Source organism: Lissotriton vulgaris, chromosome 5, assembly GCF_964263255.1.
Source record: "Lissotriton vulgaris chromosome 5, aLisVul1.2, whole genome shotgun sequence".
NCBI classification, from domain to species: Eukaryota; Metazoa; Chordata; class Amphibia; order Caudata; family Salamandridae; genus Lissotriton; species Lissotriton vulgaris.
This window is the reverse complement of record NC_141693.1, coordinates 1,638,571,041-1,638,593,988: the sequence shown is the minus strand read 5'-3', so window position 1 is coordinate 1,638,593,988 and position 22,948 is coordinate 1,638,571,041. Positions and strand designations below refer to the sequence as shown.

The following is a 22,948-nucleotide window of genomic DNA, read 5'->3' as shown; positions in this document are numbered from 1 at the left end:
ACCGTCAGAAAAGAACCCTAAGGGAATGGTAGTTCTTTGAAAACTTCATGAGTTCTTGGACAAATCAATATTCAAGCAAGGGAATGTCCCTGACTGTTGTAAGCCGATTTTCCAAGCAATCGTTGTGGTTTTTTGGTACGGGTGGAACTAGCCATGTCTGTATTTAGCCTGCATGGGCTATGTCTAAATATGGGTATGATTTCTATGCCTATATTAGGGCAATGTGAATTTTACCTATATAAGGGCATGAATCTGGAAAATTGACTCAGTGCCTGAAACGCCATTCAACACCAACTCCACTTTATTATGTTCGACATTACTAAATTCTAAGCATTTAAAACATATCTAAAGCATGATGTTTAAAAACACCCAAAATACATAAATGCATTCGAAAATGGTTGTACACAAAAATGAGCATTTGTGCTGTATGCATTTAAAAGCAATGTTTTCATCCAAAGAATATGGAATGACATTGGAAATGCTATCCGAATGAATTATAAAATGGCTCTTAAATACAGAAGAAAAAAGGTCAAAACCATTCCATGACATAATATATAAATTGTTTTGGCTGTGGACAAGTTAAAATATTGTTTCTTGGAAGTATTCAAAGAATTCTTGTTCTCAATGAATAATTCTACTTTAAGCAGGTTACTTTGTGCAAAAAAAAGTTCAATTTGGAAAAAAGTCAAATCGGAGAAAAATAGAGTTATAAAGTTAGAAGTTTTGTTTTGAAAAGTGAATGTTGAATACAGAGTCCCATAGAACACTGTGTGCTAATTTCAAAATTGTTTGGAGAAAACATCAAATCTTCTAAGCTGGTAAAGAATTTGTCTACCACAGTAGGTAAAAGTTGGACCACTTCGTTAAGTAGACCGATTGCACAAAAATGTGAAGCATCGCCGTCAGCGTCAGCTGAATGAGCAATGTTCAATGGAGATGGAGATGGTACCTGTGTGCCTATCGATCCACATATCTCACCGTCAGCAGATTGTGTCTTGTGAGACCTCAATGAATAACGTCAACAGGATTGGCAGCCGCTGGGGACAACACAATGCATGGGCTGTTATCAAACCAAGCAAAGTATCAACATCCGTTGGCAGGACTGATGGGAGTGTCAGACAGATGTCCAATACGCATTCTTCTCCACATAGAAGGCATCGTAGAACAGGTAAGATGCAATCTTGCCAGATTGGTCGGAATGACAGAAACCACGTGGTATTCAGATCACTTAAACGAGCCAAGCCCAGAATCTGTATCATGCGCTCATGACACTTCATTGCCAGGAGAGTGTTCTCTAAGGTAATCTGGCTGTCGCTGGTGACCGTACTTGCAATATCCGAGCAGAAGGAACAAGAATAGTATTCCTGCGCAAATCTCCAACGCAAAGACGCATTAATTGTATTCTCAGGGAACCAGGGATCTCCTGAGTCTTTAAATTTGTATACCAAAAGGTAGGCTCCACTACGCAGGGGTCCCGCTGCCAACCCCTGCGTAGTGGAGCCTACCTTTTGGTGTGTTGAGAATCTGAGAGAATGAAAGTATGATTGAAGTGTGAATTGTTGCTGGGTAGGTCCCAAAGTGAAAATGCATCTTTGTCACTTTTATCTTTTCCCAATCTCTTATGTATGTTGTGCAATATTATGTGTTATTTATGTATGTTAAAAAAAAATTCTACATCAATTCTAAAAGTGTACAGATAAAAAAATAAAAATACATATATCTTTGCTAAAAATCTTCTCTTGCATATATTTGGATTGTGCAAATTTTGTCCTGTGCAGTGCCAACTCCTAGATTTATCACCCCATATATATTGGGATCCCAGCTTCGGGACCACTAGATCAATGGCGGGGTACGTGCCTTGTTCTTTATTCTATTCCTGTATTCCTGGCAACATGCCACAACAGCTGTGATCATTCAACATAATATAGCTTCTGTTAGAAAGCTGCCTAAAAATTGGATCTATCACTGCAGCTGGAGAACCTTGCAGAAGGCAGGATAACTTGGTCGAAGAACCCTCACAGGCTCAGTATAAGTTAATACCCTGACATAAAAGTGTACCACTTAGTGTGCTTTTACAGTTTGTACCACTAAGAAATACTTATGTTCCCCCACTCCAACATCTGTGTGTATATGGTAAATCCCAGGTTGACTTGATGTATGTATTCTTTTCCCAACCTTTCATATATGCCAGCTGGTATATGTTTCAAACAAAATGAAAAATGTTGACAGGCAGAGTGATTGTTCCATGTAGTAGCCATTCTGCTGCAGGTTTTTCCGAAACAGTTAATGGTAATCTTTCCAGTTTTTCAATGCTCAGCACCATATAGTTTTATCCTCTTTGTGCCAAACTGATTTGTTTATCTGTAATGACAATACAGAAAACAATGACGTGGTGTTGATTAAACGCCATGGCACATATCCAGAACGAAGATTTTGTAAAGTTTAGCCGAAAAGCATTATAGAACGCAATTGTGACTGACCATGCTGTTGCATGAGCAAGACCTGTTCCATTATGTCTATGGCAGAGGATACTATGCTGTCGAAAGAATGAATTCTGGATGACAGAGTCTTTAACCCATTGTCAACTACAGAGAGCGCTTTCTCTAAATTAATACGATCAATTTCTCATATTCGTTCTTCAGTTTCTGCTTGTGTCCCTTTCCAAGCTTCATTATAAATGGCATATATACCAGTGTATATAAAACGTGTATGAAGCGGTTTAGGAGGCCCTTGTAAGAAGTTCCTCAAATCAAAGCCATCTTTAAGTAAAGATAAGTGTTGTTTTACCTCTGTTAGTGGGGATTTTTGTAGCCACTCAAGGCACAGTTTTCCTACACTGTATGTTGTTACTATCCCTGAATGTTGTCTCTGGACGTATCTTGGATCTGGCCTAGTGAATGTGAACCCTTGTGTCTTATTCAGGAATCCATCTTGACAGTTGTTTGTGTCTGTGGGCCAGATTCACCATTTTTTCCAATCAGGATCAGTTCTGTTTTTAAGTAAAATTGTTTTTACGTTGACCCCTCCTTCTGCAGTGTTCATACTATCAGGTGTAGGTGTAGGTATTGACAGTTTGTTTAAATTTTTTATCTTGGCTAAGCCAAGTCTGTTGAACAGTGTCATTCAAAAACATTAACTGTTCAGGGATAATGCAGGCTCGAAATAAAGCTTCGATTCCCTGCACCTGCCAGTCTTTTGTGCCCCAGATAGTTTTTGTTTCAATGTTGTCACTCCAAAAGTCAAAACCTAGCGAGAACAGCTGGGCATAAAAGGCTGCAGAATGAATTTGCTTAGTATTAGTCAACATACTTTTAATTCATGTCTTATTAACATTTTTAAAGTAAAATGTTTCTGGATTTGAGACATTAAAACCTGAGAAGTATGGACATTTTTCATAGAATGTTTTTGAGCTACCTTTTGGTGGCGTTGGACAATGATCTCATTGATTATAAGTATGAACATTTCTAGGGTTTGCAGATTTGTGCAAGAAATGATGACGATAGTGATTATAACAGTACATTTGTTCATAATCTGATGAACCTTCTAAGTATTCCTGTTTTGTAAACTTTGCAGACATTTCTAAGTATGACATCATATTATTAACAGTCTCAAAGTCCCAATCATCAGAAAATGTGCTGGGTGAAACAAAGTCACTCAAAGAAACTTTGAATTGGTATCTAATCTTTAACAGCTCTGCAGGACCAAAGATGTCATAATCAGTTCTGTCCCAAGCTATACCACCAGGTATAGGAACGGCTGTGATGTTCACTGATGACAAGTCTCTTTGTTCACAATGAGATGATGTGTGTGGCTTGAGGAGTAAGTTGATGTTCTTACTGGCTGTGTCCATTTTACTATATCTTTCATTTATCAGCATTCCCAAAGTTAACAGAAGAATTAGCCAAAGTAGAAGAAAAAACACGCCTAGCACAATCCAAAGTTCAACTCATGGTGAAAGCAGTTAAGTCTTTTCCAGTTGATAAAAAAGTTCTATTGCTTTTTCTTTAAAAGTTGTATTTGCTGGCGTTGTTCAGGCTCACTGGGATCCTCGGAAAACGTATCAAAGTTAATGAAATACCCAGAAGCAATTCTGTCAATGGTAGGCATTGCATCAGGATTACTTGAAATCGCTGGAGGTACTTGAACACTCGTCATATTCGTATAGGCAGATGCTATTTCATTATAGACAAGTGTTTCTTGACAAACTGTTATTTGGGTCTCAAGAGGTACAAGTTACATAGCTTTGTTGCATAGTCCTTCTTTTCGCACTGTAGATTCCTCAAAGGTGATGAGTCTCTCAGTTTGAACCTCTTGGATAGTAGCCAGATTTGGTTGTCTGCCACATATTTGGAGTCCACTGGGCCTACTACTTATGATTGGCCACATGATGTGGTTTTACCAGGTCGATGGACACAAACCTGTTCTCTTTTCTTCCAGCAAGGGGTGGCAGTAACACTGTTCTTGATCCGTGGATTGCTAGCACAGGTACTGGTTGTCTGTAAGAAGGCCCAAAGTCCTTCTTATCAGATATCTTTTCTCTGACTAGATCCCCAATCTTTGGAATCCAGGCAGGCCTTGCTGGGACAGGTGATTCCCCTTCAGTGGTCGCTTGCGTCTGTAACGTGTTGCTTTGACTTCTCCTTGTTTCATTTAAGTCCTGCAAAACAGCCAAACGGTCTTTGATATCATAGGGTTTTTGTTCTACCACTGAAGTGTGACGATCAACGTCCTGGACAATCATTCTAGTACCAAAAAGTATTTCATATGGAGTGATTCCCCCTAGAGAACTTCTTGGCAGATTATTAAGACTACGTTGGACACTTTGACCCACCCGTCACCCGTGCCTAATACCCTAGCTGTTATAGATTTCTTTATGTCCCGTTTTTTTCTCCCCACAACCAAATTTCCCTCAGGATGGAAGGGACTAGGATACTGCAATGCAACGTCCATATTGGGCATGGCCTCCTTGTAAGCTTTGGAGCTAAAAGCAGGACCCTGGTCAGAATGTAGTGTGCCGACTGCGTATGTGCTGGTAAAGAATCGCAAATCTATTATAACGGTTCGAGCGTCAGCCGAGCGCTGAGGCCACATCCAAATGAATTTTGAACATGAATCCACTGTGACCATGATGTATTTGTGGTTACCATCCCTCTCTAAGGGACCGCAGTGGTCCAGGTAAACGCACGCTAATGGTTTATCTGAAATTAAAAGGGGCATCTGCGTTGAAACCTTCATTTTCTGGCAGATTTCACATTCCAAAACCTATTTTCTGGTCTGTTTCCTCATGCGTGGCCACCAGTATCTTTGTTTTAGTAAGGACAATGTGGCAGAAACACCTGTGTGTGCAGAGGCGAGCACTTCATGTGCTGCTAAGATTAGTCCTAATCTATGTTCCATGTTTGGAATTACTCTATCCCCCACTCCAGGGATTCGAGCAGAAGGAACATTATTTGCATCAGTTATATATCAATACTTGAGTAAAAAGCCTTTTGGTATTGTTTTACCGCTGTCTTTGTTGGAAGCGGTCACAGCCTGCATTATTTCGATGTCTATTTTTGTTTTTGAACGAGTGATTGCAGCTACGGAAGCCGTTTGCACAGCTGCCTTCACGGCTTCATCAGCCAATGAATTCCCTGCATTGTGAACGCCATTACGTTGATGACTCAGTGTATGGATCACGTGAGTCCTTTGTAGTTCTTTCTGTAACTGAACTACTTGTTCCCAAAGCAATGTATGCTTGGTTGTGCCACCTTTTGCATCTTTGAAACCGTTTTGAATCCAATTCTGCAAGTATTCATTGTAAGATTGAACGCAGTAATAGGAATTGCATACTATGAGAGTGGGGAATTCACGATCAGTATTTTCAAGCGCCACCTTGAATGCTTGTAGTTCAGCTCGCTGAGCTGTACAATCTCCAAGAGATTGATTTTTTGTGACCATAGGTCGGAATTTACCATAGTGCCAGCAAGCTTTAACGATCGGGCATGCAGCACTAAAAGCTTGTTTACCCCAATTGCGGGCTGTGCGGATTCGTCTGTATAAATTATAAATTCGTACTGTTCTAGAGGCAGAATCTCAGTAGGCAGAGGACATTCTTGTTCGTAGTGTAGAAATTCCTGTGTTTTCAAATAGTGGTCATAAACGTATTCAACGTCTGTTGCAGTAAGATAATTAACCCATTGTATCCATCTAGGATGTAAAGCTTTTGCATTCGGAATGCTAGTTTTTGTCACTGCCTCTAGAGCAGGTACAGGAGTAACGACCATCATGCGTTTTCCCTGTGCGAGGGTTCTCTCTTTTGCTCCTGCAGTTTGAACCGCTGTCAGAATTTTTTCTGTGGAAATGAATTTCATTCAGCTCATTTGATTTATAAGGTATTGGTACTTTTCTACTTCATTGAAGGTTAAGTACGTGAATCCGCATCTTCCTGGAATGATTCGGATTACAAGGTTGCGCACATTTACTCATGTTTGTAAATGTGTTGTTGCTAACATGTCTGTTTGCAGTGAACACACAATTTCTGTGTGTTTTTGAGTCCAATTAGTTGTTTTGAAATCTGGTTTGATTAATTCGTAGAGAGGTTTAACCTTTTCTGCGTAGTTTAGAATGTATGTTCTTACGAAATTCAGGAAACCAAGAATTGACTACGTTTTTCAGCGTTTTTGGAGGTTGGAGCAGCGCACTTAAAAACGTTGGCTGCCAGGCTTTTGCCTTCACTTGATAACTCGTACCCTAGAAAAAGGACATTGAGGTGGGCAATTCTTGATTTCTTAAAGTTGAATTTGTACCCTTCAGAGGCGAATCCAAGTATAATGGTATTCACCCTGTTCAAGTGCCTGTCCAAGTCACCGTCTGTTAAGATAGATGTCATCGACAAAAGATAATGCCTCATCATCATACATTTGTAGTAACTCTGTTACTCGGGCTAAAAATAACCCAGAACTATTCTTGAATCCCTGGGGGAGACGACAGAAGTGACGCTGTGTCCCCATGATTGAGAAAGGGGTCAAGGACCTGCTTTCAAGTGTAATGTTTTGTCAGAAGAAACCGTTAAAAATATCTAACGTTGTTTTATATTTTTTACGCACGTTATTCATTAGTGCGGCACTGTGTGCATTTTGAACTGCAAATGTTTTGCAACAAGAGTTTAAATGTCTGTAATCCAAAACTAGACGATATGTATAGTCTGGTTTTGGAGACAGGAAACAAAGGATTGTTCATTGACGAGGTGCATGTTTCAATCACCCCTTCGTATTCAAGTTGATCTAATATCTCCCTGACCTGTTATTTAGCTTCTTTCTTAACTGGGTACTGCCTTTGTGCAGTTGGTTGAGTTTTTACCTGGATTTTATGGTGAGGAGAATCCGCATACCATCCTACATTATTTTTATATAATGCTGGTGCCTGGGCTACAACCCATTTTCTGGAATATGTGTATTTTAGGTGTATTGGAATGTGATTGGAGAAGGCTGGTATAATGATGTCTTCGTCATGTGGGCACTCCCTGACGAATTTTGGTGGCCAGTCTTTTTCAGCTCGAAGAATGTCATAACCCTCTGAGAGCTTCTCCCAAAAGACTGCTCTTATCTTCCTAGTTATGTCCCCCTCCATCAGGAGCGTTACTTCATACAACTTATGGGGTACACTAACCCTGGTATCAGCAGGTTCAACTTGGATGTACTCATTCAAGTCCACTGTCTCCAGATGATCCTTCAAGATCTTGCAAGCTATGGTGATTTCTGCTGCGCTGTCCAGCATTGTCTAGGCCCACTCCCCGTTCTTGAGTTGTGTTCTCAAGATCCTCAGCATGTCTGATTTTTAGACCTGCTACTTTCTTTTTGGTGAATTGAGTTTTCTTATTTTTTGGAACGTGTTGATCGTCTTTGGACTTCTTCCATGTATTCTGACCGTCCTCTTCTTTCCGATTTCTGTGTGGAAGTCTGAAAGGTACGAGAGGAACCTGTATCAGTATCTTGATATCTATCAAGTTTTTTCAAATTATCCCTGTTCCTGAGGTCTTTTCAGAGGGCTCCTTTTGAGGAGACCTTCCTCTGGACTGAGAACGCTTCTCTTTAGAAGTTTTTTAGTGTTCTCCCACTTCTTTTTGGGAGTGGTGAGAATGTTTTTAATAAAGACTTTTTCAGGACTTTCTGTTAGTTGGGGTTTGACTGGTATCCCACCCAAACTATCTCTACCTAGTTCTTCATAGGATTTTTCAATTATTCTGGCCAGTTCATATGGTTGCTCAGTTACATCAAATTCTCTTAATTTTTGGCGGATCGCCACGGATGCTGCCTCACCTTTATTATTTGCTAATATTATAGCTGACACCTGTTTGCAATCTCTCAGTAGTTTCATACCTAGATTTAAAGCAGGCTCTGCCCCTTATTCATTTTGAATCTGTTTCAGGACGTCTGATATTACTGCCATAGACGGAACACCATGTGTTTTGTGTAGATTGCAGCAAAGATTGTACCCAAAGTGTCACAGTCCTCAGGTGTGGTGCGATCCCCATTGGTAAACAGATTGTTAAAATCCTGTGTTTCTCATGAGGGGTAGTATCAGGGAATACTGCCTCGATTTGAGTAATGTTTTGAGCTAGCCAGAATGGAATTTGTTCCCTTTTCGCGGGCAATTTACCAGTGACTGATTGCATAGTCTGTGGTATGATTTTATTTGTGTTCCCCTGGTGAGGGGTGTGTTTTGGAATCCATATAGGAGGTTGGACTATTAAGGTCCGCATGACATATTGAACCAATTGTCTATGTATTTTGATTAGTTGTTTTAGTTGAACTAATAGTTCTGTGTCTGATATTTCATCAATGTCAGGATGTGGTGTATAGCTGGCTAGTACCGGACATGTTACTCCTGGTTTACCTAGTGGACCGAGCCTGGTAATGTGATTTTGATGTTGTAGGGCGCCTTTAAACCAGAGCGCATACTCTTGGTATGTTAATGGTATTTCAACATCCTCAAAAGGAGTGTATTCCGTTAGAGGTTCCTCTTCTTTGTAGAAGTGAAACACATGTGTTACTGGATTTGCTTCAGGGAAGAAAATCTATGATTAGAATACCTCTGTCTGCCGATATTCATGTGCCTCTATGACAAAAATTACCCTACCACCTCTTTGTGATAGGCCATTTGTTATAAGCTTTATAGTGATGGTTTTCCTTAAAGTTTTCTGGGATGATTATAGCATCCGGGTCGTTTTTGTTGAAAATCTGTAATGTCTAAGCCCGGTTGGGTTGCAGTTGCTGCAGCTTCACCGGTCGCGTTGTTGTGGCCGTTATTCGACATTGAAAGTTTGCAGAGCAAGTGTCAAGGAAACAAAGATAAGGCGCACAATATTTTGGAACACTGTATCCTTCAACGTTGAACAAACCCAAAACTAATACATAGGATTTTCGTCCTACTTAGTTATGGCGGATATTTTATTATTTTACCCACTCCAGACGTCTATTGGAGTATTTTACTGAAAAAAGCGGTCTCTAAAAAAATCACGTCTGAGTTACTCTGGTATCTAGCGTTAAATTAGTGCCTTACCAAACGTTGGGCGCCATGTAGTGTAGTTCCTATATTCCCAATAAGCTCTGCGCATTGGAATAATACATCCTATAGATTTGACGTAGGACTGAGGTCAACTAGGTCTCTATCGAATATATTTAACTTAATTGTGAGTGCCAGCTAGCTCAGAGGTCACTAGAAACCTACTTGAATAAACAAGAAGGGATTAGTTTCTGACAACCGCATAAACATGACAACTTTGTTTCCCCAAGAATAAACGTATCTTCAGAGTCGTGGAAACAATAGATAGATATTGTACTCAGTCAATTGTGCATGCTTCGTTTCATCAGAGGTGCAGAGAAATAAAGAGATTTATTGAACAGTCTTCTTTCTCATGCAAGTAAAGTGAACTGCTACAATCGTAATACAAGCTGTAAAGTTTAATGCGTACAGCGAGAATAGTATTATGAAATAATACTGTAAAAGTATTGTATGGTTTCTAAGCCATAAAAATACACACATAAATAACAATGGCTAAAAGTACTCAACTGGTGCTTCTAAAATACGCCTACCCCAATGTACCTAACCTAAGTCTTGTACGCAGGAAGAAGTAAGTGTGGTGTGGCATAGGTTTCGTTTCTTTGCCAAGAATCTATCAAAGATTTCTCTTAGGGTCTAATCAGCTCTATACCTTAGTTTAGAATGAAGGCGGTCTGGTATCTCTGTCTCGGGACTTGATTTCCCAACACCCCGCAAGGGGATCTTGGGAACACTGGAGCTGGATTCTCGGCGAGACAAAGGACAGCATCTCGATCAGTGCGTCAGCTGGAGGGTCGGCTTCCTTCGGCACTTGCTGTAGAGAGCTGAATCGGGCAAGTAGATAGTCGAGCTGCTCTGAACCACTGTGTCCTTGCTAGAGCAAGTGAAGGCATATTTATACCTTGAAGGTGCCTAGTTTGACGTAAAGTCGGGCATAATAACGTCAGAAAAGAACCCCAAGGGAATGGTAGTTCTTTGAAAACTTCATGAGTTCTTGGACAAATCAATATTCAAGCAAGGGGATGTCCCTGACTGCTGTAAGCCGATTTTCCAAGAAATCGTTGTGGTTTTTTGGTACGGGTGGAAGTAGCCATGCCTGTATTTGGACTGCATGTGCTATGTCTAAATATGGGTATGATTTCTATGCCTATATTAGGGCAATGTGAATTATACCTCTATAAGGGCATGAATCGGGAAAATTAACTCAGTGCCTAAAACGCCATGCAACACAACAGCTTGGGAAAGTATGCCCCAAACCTTCTCCGGAACCATGGGCAGCACCTCCACAACCAAATCCTACAGACAATAGAAGTAACACCCCAATAAGCATGCAGTGTTCATGGACCGCAGTACCAGGATGGTGGAAGGAAACATTTTCTTGATAAAGGTGTCCAGCCTCTTCGAATACTCATCTAGTGGGGTGGTAGGGAACGCTCCAGGATTTACATGGGAAGCAGAGCCTTGGACGAAGGGCATTGCGTGAGGAACTGGAAGTACCCTGAGGTGGGGTGATGGTGGTGGGCAATTGTCCTGTTCACAAGAGCCTCTGTGCTGTCCTTAGACCAAGTCCCAAGCAGGAAGTCAGTGAGGTCATCAATAAATGGGAGAAGCAGTTCTGAGGGGGTCACTCCCGGCTAAAGCACCTCTGTCAAGTTGTTAATTTTAACTGCCACTGAGAGCAGGCTAAGGTTCAGGACCTCAGCTGTCTTTCTTACCACCATAGCAAAAGACGCTACCTCCATAGTCATGGTAGGGAGGAGAATGCATGCCAGTATATGGGGAAGGGACCAGTCCACTGGCCTCCGCTGAGTCCCCACAACAGTCCATGGTGGGATCTAGGGGCTGATATTCTTCAGGGTCAAGAGAACCTTCCCAATCCTCCCTAGGTCCTAGCCCTTAGTAATAGGGCTCAGGCTCTGGCTTAGAAGGTGTGGCTCCAGTCGGCACCACAGTCAATATTAGACAACAGCACTCCACCTCCGGGTCCGAATTTAGAATGGGGATGGCACTGCCAAAGGTGCTGGGAATGTCGAAATAATGACCAGTGCCACCAGAAGATCAAACTACTATGACTGGCGCTGGTCAGGATCCATCTATTGAACTTAGGGGCCTGACTGGGAATGGGGGGGTACTGCTGAGATAATTCTGAGGTAAAAAATCTGCGACTAGAAGACTCTGTCAGATAGTTTCTCCCGGAGATCATACATTACATCTTAGATATGCTCATGGAAGCGAACTCCAAAGGACAGTTTCTATCGGAGATGGACCTAGCAACGTTGGTTTTCCTGATAAAACGGGGCCGTCCCCCGGACCATTGTGCCTCATACTGCTTCCTTTCACGGATCAATATAGCAGTCAAGCTCCATGCTTAACTGTTAGCTAACTGACGTCTGAGGGGACTGACACCCTTAGTCCATTCAGACCAATGTTGTTTTATCCTTCACCATAGCACACAACAGAAAGGTCCACCTGGGGCTAGCTTGTATTTACTCACAAGAAGGCCCAGCAGCATTTATGCGTATTGATTTAAAGAAAGAGTTGAGTACCCTGCACTGGTCTTTCTTGGTGGAAACTGTTCGTAAACAGGGCCTTGGCCCCCGCTGCTAGGCCCGCATCAGGGTTCTATATGTAGCCCCATAGGCGCAAATGAGAATAAATGGATCTTTATGACCTAGATTACCCATTTCAGAGGGGGGAGGAGGGTTAGAGGTACCGAACAGGGATGTTCCCTGTCCCACCTTCTGTTTGTACAATCAATAGAGCCCTTGGCGGCCTGGGTGCGCTGGGATTAACAGGTATGGGCCTTTGACTGGAGACTGGCAAGGGAGGACAGAATCATACTATATGCTGATAAAGCCTTCCTGTTCCTCTCCAAGCCCACTGGGTCGGGACCTCGATTGATCCACATCCTGAGTACTTTGGCTAGGCCTCTCATCTATGGGTCAACTGGGATACACCCCTCCTGGGCCCCCTGTGTGGTAACCAACACGATGAAACCTGGCACCCAGGATCAAGAAATGCCGCCTTAATGTTCTAGACCTGGGAACCAGAATTCACCTGGAGCCTAAACCTTCTTCATGCCTTAATCCCATGGGCAGGCTAGCCCTATTCAATATGATGATCCTCCCGCAGCTGCTCTGTGCCCTTCAAAACACCACCCTCCCGCTGCGGCTCGTGCAGGTAAGAGAGGTGGGGTGGTGGGGCTGGGTTGGGGGGGATTCAACAGACGACCATGAGGGAAAATTAAATTAATAATTAATTTTCCCTCATCGTCGTCTGTCAAACCCACTCCCTCCCCCCCCAGCCCCACCGCTCTTACATGCACGGGCAGTGGCTGTACACCTCCACATTCTGAAGACCTTGTTTAACACTATAGCTGTACTCAGGAGGTGGTTCCTATAAGCAAGTAAATCCCCTAGGGTTGCCTTTGGTACATGCGTCCGCACCATGTATGATGGGGACTCGCCATGGCAATTATTCATCTGTATTACTGGGCAGCACACATCCTCACTGTAAATGACTGGTTACAAGGGGCCTGGGAGGACTGAGCATACCCAGGAGAGATAGCCAGAGTTGGATTAGATAACATAGCAAGTTTTCTCTATGGTACGCCAATCCCAGACCCTCTCCCATAACAGACCAAAGTAGTGTTCCAGGTGTGGAGGCCGGTGCTCCCGTGGATGGTTGGAACAATAGGCTTATTCTGTGGGCACCTGTGCAAAATGGTGTGTACATTGAGTTTACCTTGAGAGAACAACAATTGTTATATTGAAAATCAATAAAACTCTTCTTATAAAAACGCATCCCATATGGAGGAATCCCAGAGAAATTATTTGACTTGGAACCGGCTTCAAAGACATTCAGGAAAAGGTGCTGTCAACTCTCCTAACCATCCCTGAGTAGGGCCGTTTCTTAGAGGAAGGGAACTCATACACATATGGTAAACATAATGACTATGATCAGGCACCAGACCCTATGGTGGCAGAGAGGAGGGGTCAGGCAGGTAATATCTGCCACAAGGTTTGATCCCTGACATGTTAGGAGGCAGCATTTGACTTAGTTGCTTGCTGAAAACGCTCAAAATATTGAAAGAATCTGGTGGGAACCAAAGAGGCACTCTTGACCCATATCAGCCAGGTATGGAAAAACAGGAACTGATGACAGCGTGACAGGCAACTTTTTAAGTAAACAAGGGGGACCCAAAAGGTGGCTTTGGACCATGGGTATCAGTTAAGTTAAGGAAAACACAGGTCCTAAGCTTAAGCAAAATCATACACTGATAATATATAGACCACAATAGGCTGCTATATATTCTTTCCTTGTCCAGCCGGACAGGGAATTTATTAATCAAATCAAGTGTTGAGAGTTCAGATACATTTAGCAACAAAACATTTCATTGCAGTAAGGCAGAGTCCAGTACCGTACTGAAAAGGTAAGTGAAAAATAGAAAGATAGAAAGAAGGAAATGTACTTCAGGCAAAGGAAGTGAGCAAACAGGACACTGTTTAGAATCAGTATTATCAGTGTTTCCCGGAATAGCACATACAAACATTAATGTACAATGGTTAAACGTATGTCTACTCAAAGGAGTCGACGTTTCGATCCCGTGCTCCAGTTACAAAGGGATCATCTTCAGGACTTAACAATTTCATTGCCTGGTTTAAATAATATGTACGTCTCTGCTGAGGGTGGGGGCACAGGGCGTACGGGATCGTTGTGCGCTATGGGCTGCAAAAATATCATTGTATGATTTTGCTTAAGCTTAGGACCTGTGTTTTCCTTAACTTAGAGTGACAGGCAACATCACAGAGCCCAATTTTATCATGTCCAGGCAGCAGAAGTTATATCTGGAGTTGCACAGAGACAACTGGCAGCACTGGGAACCGAATGTTTCTGGATTGAATCTGGTGCCTGGGATATTCATATGGTGAGCAACCTGTGGGAAGAAGTATCCATTAGAAATGCTGCTGTCATTAATTTATCACGACTTTGCAAGTGAGAAAGAACTGAATGTTAATGCAAAGAAGGAACAACAAAAGAAGCATTAAATGGAACGTTCATCTTCTATGAAACATTTTATATGTTACAGTTATTAGTGATTTTGTGTCCATTTCAACGTTAATGATGTTGGTCATCGACCTCCTCTGTACTTTGTACAATTCCATGGGTGGGATTTGCTTCGTAAAAATAAATAACATTTTCTTCTACATCATGAGTCATGTAAACTTGAACAAGTGAAGCCCTTGTAGGTCTGTAAAAAAGCCTTTAATATACCATTGGCATAAGTAATCATTAAGATAATGATTTCATGACAATAAAAGTGATGCGACACTTAGAAAAATATGAGTTGAAGAGTTTGGTACACCATCTGTCAAGCATTATCATGAAAATGAATGAACTGTTTTTTAATCCATATAATTTGTATCATTTAATATTTAATCATCAACAGTTTGAAACAAAGTGTTGCCTAATCAAATTATAGATTTTCTTTGCACAGTGTAAATTCCAAATATTACAAATAAGCAGCCATCTGATCGTCAAACTTGCTATTGAAGCAACGCGAAGGACTGGAAATTAAGTTTTAGTACTGTGACTGTGACTATAGCCAAACTCACATGCAGACAGTAAGTCTTTGATGTTATTGAGGTGAAATGTACACTGAATATCACGCCAATCATTTTACATTTAGCAGGCAATTAACACTGCTAGATTAATATTTATCATTTGAATGTATACCTTTTTTCAATATATTTACGCTTGTCATAAAATACACATAAACCATGATAAGGACATAAATGCTCTTACATGTTAGTGCAATTTGGAAAGAACTTACAAAATTGCTAAAAACTGCATTCCGTGCCATGCTTCAAATGTTCCATTAGCAAGTATTGTCAGCTTATTATCTGCAAGGTTTCTAGGAGGAAATACACAAGGAAATAATTGACAGCATTTTCGAAGTACTTATTGGCGTTTAAAAAGTGTCACTTTTGTTGCAGCTCAATATGTTAGCAATAGCACTTGATTTTGTTTGGTCTTTAACACAAGAACAAGAACAAACATGTAGTCTTGCAAAGAGTACCTCTAGGGAAAAGATTTTGGCTGCATGCGTCAGTTACACGTAAGCCCTTAGTGAGAAATGTTTTGAAAAAAGGCAAAGTGGTACATTCTACCATACAGTTTTTGACTCGTCGTAGGTTTTCTTGAAGAATCTGAATAAGTGTCAGGAATATTAGGGCGGCTTGCGCTCTAGGGCCCGCCCCACGTCATGAACCATGCTTGAGGTATTTGTGTGGGAAGGTTCATAGTTTTCCCTCCAGGGGGCGTTGGTGGTTCATTTGCACAACCCAAAGAAGTATATGTTGATGTGAAGTGAAATGTACTTTGAATGTCTTGAAACGTGCTCTTCATACCCCCTAGTCCGCCTAATGCGTGAGATTTGACTGTCTCACGCGAAATGCGTGAGGATTGGCGACCTCACGCGAGATGCGTGAGGTTTGGCAAGCGGCATTGGAAACCTCACGCAAAATGCGTGAGAAACGGCAAGCGGTCGCTTTTAACATCGGGCGTAGCCACGTTAACGTGCGCGACCACGCCCAGACCTCTTTGCTCACTATTCTTAGGATCTTGAAGGTGTAGCAGCGTCCTCCAGTTGCTCTGAGTGGAGATCAGAGTTTAGGAAGCATTTTCTTGGCCTTTACTTCAGTAAGTGGTTGGCATTCCTGCTGAAGGTCCTTTGGGAAGGCGCAACCAGCTGTGGAAGTATTTGGGAATCCTTGGCTGTACCAGTAAGTTGGATCTCCGAGGCCTAGGTTTCTTCGGCCACGCCCTGTGTCTCAGTAGAGTAGGTCGTACTCTACAGGTAGGACCTTTTAAGCTATTTTCTGGGCCAACATTTAAAGCACATCATAGTGAACATGTTTAAAATGTGTTTTTGAGTCTTTTTATCTGCGCAAATTACACATTCTTTGTTTATTGTGAAATAATTCACTGAGAGCTTAGGCTCTATCTTGTTGGGTCTTCTTCTTATGGTTTCTTTGGTCGCAATTCATAACAGTCGCAGTACGAATTGAAATTACAAGAGAAAGAATTATTTTGTTAAAGAAAGGATATTCAAGTGAAGGTTTAGAACTTGAGATTATTTATGTAAAACTGCATATCTACCCTATCAGAGGTTATCCATGTAAAAGTTTATATTTTACTAGGCAAAGAGACATTTTTGACTGTCATTGTAAAGCGGTTATTTACAAGAAAGGTGTCATTACGTCTGTGCTGAATTTGGGATCCAAATGTGTTTTCTTTTAATGCTCAATTTAAAGGAATAATCTTATATATATGTTGATTTGGAGTTAAACCCAGGTTAAAGACAAAAGTCTTTTATTGTGAGGTGAAATTTTAGATCTTTAAGTAGTTGCAGAGTTCTTAGAATATTGGTATAGACTTGCAGCACTAACCTTTCCTTTTCAGATCTCCTTCCCTGCTGTTCCCTACCCAACACCCCTGACTAACTTTTCCTTTTCAGATCTCCTTCCCTGCTGTTCCTTTCCCAACACCCTTTTCCCCCCGCTTGATCACTTCAATATTCTGTGTATTTACTACAATCAGAATTGGAGGTATCGAGAGGTGGGCCCTTATATCAACTCGACAGATCCTGAGGAAGACCTCGTCTGACAGAATAGTGAGCCCACAAATTCTTTTCCTCCTGATCTGTCGGAGTTGCTGTAATGGCCACCTTAGATGATTTAATGGCGGTAATTGTAAAAATGCAAGCTGATCTAAATGAAACCATGAATGCAACTGCGTTATTGGCTGAAAAAGTGGAGAACATTCAACTTCAGAATACACCACTTCCTGACGAAGTTCAGGATACAGGTTCTAGGGCTCCCACTAATATCTCTGTTACTGTACCCCCGCAAATTCCTTTAGCATCCCCAGAACGTTTCACTGGAGATCCTTCTAAGGTGCAAACCTTCTTGACACAAATTGAGTTACATTTTTCCTGCAGACCTGCAGCCCTTCCTACTCCTCAATCCAGGATTGCGTTCCTTATATCCTATCTGTCTGGAGATGCCGCTACCTGGGTGGTTCCGTTGGTCAGACAGGATAGTGCTTTATTATATAACTGGATACGTTTTGTAGGGGAATTTGAAAAGGTGTTTGATAGGCGAACTGTAACTTTATCTGCAGACCGAGAATTATTGCAGTTAAGACAAGGGAACAGAGACCTTATTTCTTATTTGTCCCATTTTAATAGACTGGTGGCCGAAACCTCTTGGCCAGAAGAAAAGAGAGCTGCTCTTTTTTATCAGGGTTTGCGGGATGAGTTAAAAGATGTTCTTGCACAAATTGATCCCCAACCAACAGCATGTTCGGATTTGATTAATCTGACCTTACGACTAGATCACCGGCTCTCTGAAAGAAGGTCAGATAAAAGAAAGAGCGAGAAGCCAAATTGGAAGAATGAACCTAGATCTCGGACTCAACTATCTCACTCTGAATCCGGTTCAGAGCCAATGGAGATTGGAGCTCTTAGACAACCATTATCCAAGGAAGAAAAAGAAACCCGACGCAAAAATGGACAATGTCTTTACTGTGGTCGCAAAGGACATTTCGTGAAGGATTGCATGATAAAGCCAAAAACTAAATCCTTCAGTGCAAACAAGGCGGCAATCCTAGAAAAAACAGATCAAACGTCGGAAAACTAGTTTGCCCGAGATGTTTTGAAGGGGATCTCTTGGGTAAATTTGAATGGTCTTCCAAGGCAAATGATGTATTTCAGAAATTAAAGAAAGCGTTCACAGCAGCTCCAATTTTAATGCACCCAGATGTTAAGGAACCTTTCATAATCGAAGCAGATGCGTCAGATGTGGCAATTGCAGCTATTCTTTCTCAAAGGCATCCTAAAACTGGTCAAATGCATCCGGTGGCATACATATCACGAAAATTGAACTCAGCCGAACAAAACTATATCATCGCAGAAAAAGAGTTACTTGCTATTCTAGAAGCCTTCAAAGAATGGAGACACTATATAATGGGAGCTAAATTCACGGTAACTGTTTACACGGATCATATGAATTTGCAATTTATGAGCTCAGCCAGAATGTTGACACCCAGACAACTAAGATGGATGATGTTCTTTGCAGAATACGATTTCGTAGTAGCTTATCGTCCTGGTCAAGACAACAAGAAAGCTGATGCTCTTTCTAGGAAAGATTCTTCTTTGCACAGGTTCGAAGGAGATCCACAAGCGATCATAAGCCCAGATAAAGTACTTTGCTTGTTATCAGCTGATCAATTCCTAGAGAAAATACATGAAAACTTCTCTCCTAATCAATGGAAAAAATGGGAGAATAAGGAAGAGAATCAAACTATTAAGGAGGGACTACCATTTCATGGAAGGCAGATCTATCTACCAACCGAAGAACTACAAAGAACTGTTTTCAGTTGGTTACATTCTCATCCTATGGCAGGACATCCGGGTCCGAAGAAGACAGTAGAGAAAATACAAAGATTATTCTGGTGGCCAACTCTGCAGAAAGATGTGACTCAAATGGCTCAAAACTGTGAAACTTGTGCAAGATTCAAAACGGATCATAGTAAACCAAAAGGTCTGTTGCAAGTACTACCCACACCAACCAGACCTTGGGAACATATTTCCTTCGATTTCATTACAAATCTTCCGCAAAACAGTCAACATTCAGTTATCTTGGTAGTTGTAGACAGTTTAACAAAGTACGCACATTTCATAGCTTGTAAACGATTGCCTACAGCAGGACAGTTAGCGCAAATCTTTCTAAAAAATATTGTGAAACTACATGGACTGCCTTCAGTATTGATATCGGATCGAGGTTCTCAGTTTTCATCCAAGTTCTGGCAACAATGGTGTCAATGTCTACAGATTGCGTCAAATATGTCAACCAGTCATCATCCTCAAACGGATGGTCAAACCGAACTTTTACATCAAACCCTGAAGCAATATCTGCGATGCTATGTAACAGATTCCAAAGAGTCTTGGTTGGATTTGCTATGGTTTGCTGAGATAGCCTATAACTCATCACCTCATTCATCTACAGGATCCTCTCTTTTTGAGGCCCTATATGGCTATATACCAAAGACAATTCCTCTAAATCTGCCCAAAGAAGAGACCAATGCACCCGCAGTTCAAGAGACAGTACAATTTAAGCAGAGCATTCATCAGAAAATTCACAAAAGGCTATTACAAAGTAAAGAGAAATACAAGCAGCAATATGATAAGCGTCATCGAGCAGGACCAGTGTATTCTTCTGGGGATAAGGTGTGGTTATCCACTAAGAACTTACAATTTAAACACAAAAACATGTTTCGTCCCAAATTCATTGGTCCATATTCAGTAATCCGTCAAGTTAATCCAGTGACATACAAACTACAACTTCCCAAGAACTTGCGGATTCATCCTGTATTTCATACGTCATTGTTAAAACCAGCTAGACAAGGTGTAACTCCCAAACCTGCACTGATCCTGATTCAGGGCAATTGGGAATAGGAGGTGCAAAAAATATTGGATTCTAAACGCAGGGGCATGAAACTATGGTATCTGGTTTCTTGGAAAGGTTACGGTTCTGAGAATGATTCTTGGGAACCGGCAGAACATGTTCATGCCCCTCGGTTGTTACGCAGATTCCACCTCCTTCATCCTTCTAAGCCGGGCCCTAGACCGCTCTTGGGAGGGGGAGGTACTGTCAGGAATATTAGGGCTGCTTGCGGTCTAGGGCCCGCCCCACGTCATGAACCATGCTTGAGGTATTTGTGTGGGAAGGTTCATAGTTTTCCCTCCAGGGGGCGTTGGTGGTTCATTTGCACAACCCAAAGAAGTATATGTTGATGTGAAGTGAAATGTACTTTGAATGTCTTGAAACGTGCTCTTCATACCCCCTAGTCCGCCTAATGCATGAGATTTGACTGTCTCACGCGAAATGCGTGAGGATTGGCGACCTCACGCGAGATGCGTGAGGTTTGGCAAGCGGCATTGGAAACCTCACGCGAAATGCGTGAGAAACGGCAAGCGGTCGCTTTTAACATCGGGCGTAGCCACGTTAACGTGCGCGACCACGCCCAGACCTCTTTGCTCACTATTCTTAGGATCTTGAAGGTGTAGCAGCGTCCTCCAGTTGCTCTGAGTGGAGATCAGAGTTTAGGAAGCATTTTCTTGGCCTTTACTTCAGTAAGTGGTTGGCATTCCTGCTGAAGGTCCTTTGGGAAGGCGCAACCTGCTGTGGAAGTATTTGGGAATCCTTGGCTGTACCAGTAAGTTGGATCTCCGAAGCCTAGGTTTCTTCGGCCACGCCCTGTGTCTCAGTAGAGTAGGTCGTACTCTACAGGTAGGACCTTTTAAGCTATTTTCTGGGCCAACATTTAAAGCACATCATAGTGAACTTGTTTAAAATGTGTTTTTGAGTCTTTTTATCTGCGCAAATTACACATTCTTTGTTTATTGTGAAATAATTCACTGAGAGCTTAGGCTCTATCTTGTTGGGTCTTCTTCTTATGGTTTCTTTGGTCGCAATTCATAACAGTCGCAGTACGAATTGAAATTACAAGAGAAAGAATTATTTTGTAAAAGAAAGGATATTCAAGTGAAGGTTTAGAACTTGAGATTATTTATGTAAAACTGCATATCTACCCTATCAGAGGTTATCCATGTAAAAGTTTATATTTTACTAGGCAAAGAGACATTTTTGACTGTCATTGTAAAGCGGTTATTTACAAGAAAGGTGTCATTACGTCTGTGCTGAATTTGGGATCCAAATGTGTTTTCTTTTAATGCTCAATTTAAAGGAATAATCTTATATATATGTTGATTTGGAGTTAAACCCAGGTTAAAGGCAAAAGTCTTTTATTGTGAGGTGAAATTTTATTTCTTTAAGTAGTTGCAGAGTTCTTAGAATATTGGTATAGACTTGCAGCACTAACCTTTCCTTTTCAGATCTCCTTCCCTGCTGTTCCCTACCCAACACCCCTGACTAACTTTTCCTTTTCAGATCTCCTTCCCTGCTGTTCCTTTCCCAACACCCTTTTCCCCCCGCTTGATCACTTCAATAGTCTGTGTATTTACTACAATCAGAATTGGAGGTATCGAGAGGTGGGCCCTTATATCAACTCGACAGATCCTGAGGAAGACCTCGTCTGACAATAAGATCCAGAATCAGCGACTGTGACTTGTTTATCAGCGGGGCAGGAGATCCTGTCGCACTCTGTATTGTGGGCCTGGAGAACGCTTCCCTGGGAATGAAAATGGGGTGCTTGCTTTCTTATTATAATATCGCATATTCATTGTTGTCTCTCTGCTGTCATTATATCTCACTGGTCCTATTCTTTACACCCAAAGTTATACCTGCTTATTAAGAAATTGTAAAGGCAAATTTAAAATGATTACAGATACATTTTTACACTGTCTTTTCTTCACTTAGACAGCTGATTGGAATTATTGCTTCTCGTCTATATCGGAATATACTGATCATCATGGTCATATTTATATGCTGTGTCATTATACAATTACTCTAATTGACAGATTTAAACCGAAAAGCCAAATTAGTAAATATGTGGGAGGTACCAATGTCTACCATTAAGCAAGGTCACTGATCTGTTTTAATTCCTAAGATCTGGGAATTTCAAAGCCACCTTGATATGTTTTTACAAGCCAGACTTGCTTTTCAGTTTGGACCCCAGAAAACATGTAATAAACAAATATTAAAAATTAATTATACATCAAGTTACTGCAGGTTTAACAAGGATAATTTGAATCGCATTATGTCTCAGATAACAGTTGACATTGAGTGTGATTAATTTAGTATTACCAATTTATATTTCATGTTATAATCTCTTCAAATTGAATGAATTCAAATTTTCGCTATTTTTCTTAACTAATAATACTAAATCTGTTCTTTCCTTTATTCCCAATGAACCGAAGATTCCCAGTCTGTTTTATTATTCAGTTTGAAAATTGGCTTATTTTGAAATATAAGCAAAATACAAAAATATAACTAAGTGTGACCATTCATGGAGGAGTAACTGTTGTATAAGAATTTAGGACCCTAGTGTAATTTTCCAGATTCATGCCCATATACAGGTATAAATCACCCTATCCTTATATAGGCATAGAAATCATAACCAAATTTAGACTTAGCCTATGCAGTCCAAATACGGTATGGCTACTTCCACTAGTTACGAAAATCCACAACGATTTCTTGGAAAAACCCTCCTGCAGCAGTCAGGGACTTCCCCTTGCTTGAATATTGATTTGTCCAAGAACTCATGGAGTTTTCAAAGAACTGAGTCGTTGATGATGTTATTATGTCCAACCTTACGTCAAACTCGGCACCTTCAAGGTATAAATATGCCCACACTTGCCCAGGCAAACACACAGTGGTTT

General features: G+C 41.2%; 1 protein-coding gene across 1 annotated transcript in view; it reads right to left on the bottom strand.

The window, feature by feature from the left end:
• Nucleotides 1-22,948, bottom strand: part of LOC147716885 (uncharacterized) — a 2,312,058-nt gene that overhangs the window by 1,711,341 nt on the left and 577,769 nt on the right. The window contains exon 5 of the mRNA XM_086919819.1: nt 15,377-15,457. Coding sequence (XP_086775945.1) covers nt 15,377-15,457 — 81 coding nt within the window. The remainder of the gene's footprint in view (nt 1-15,376; nt 15,458-22,948) is intronic.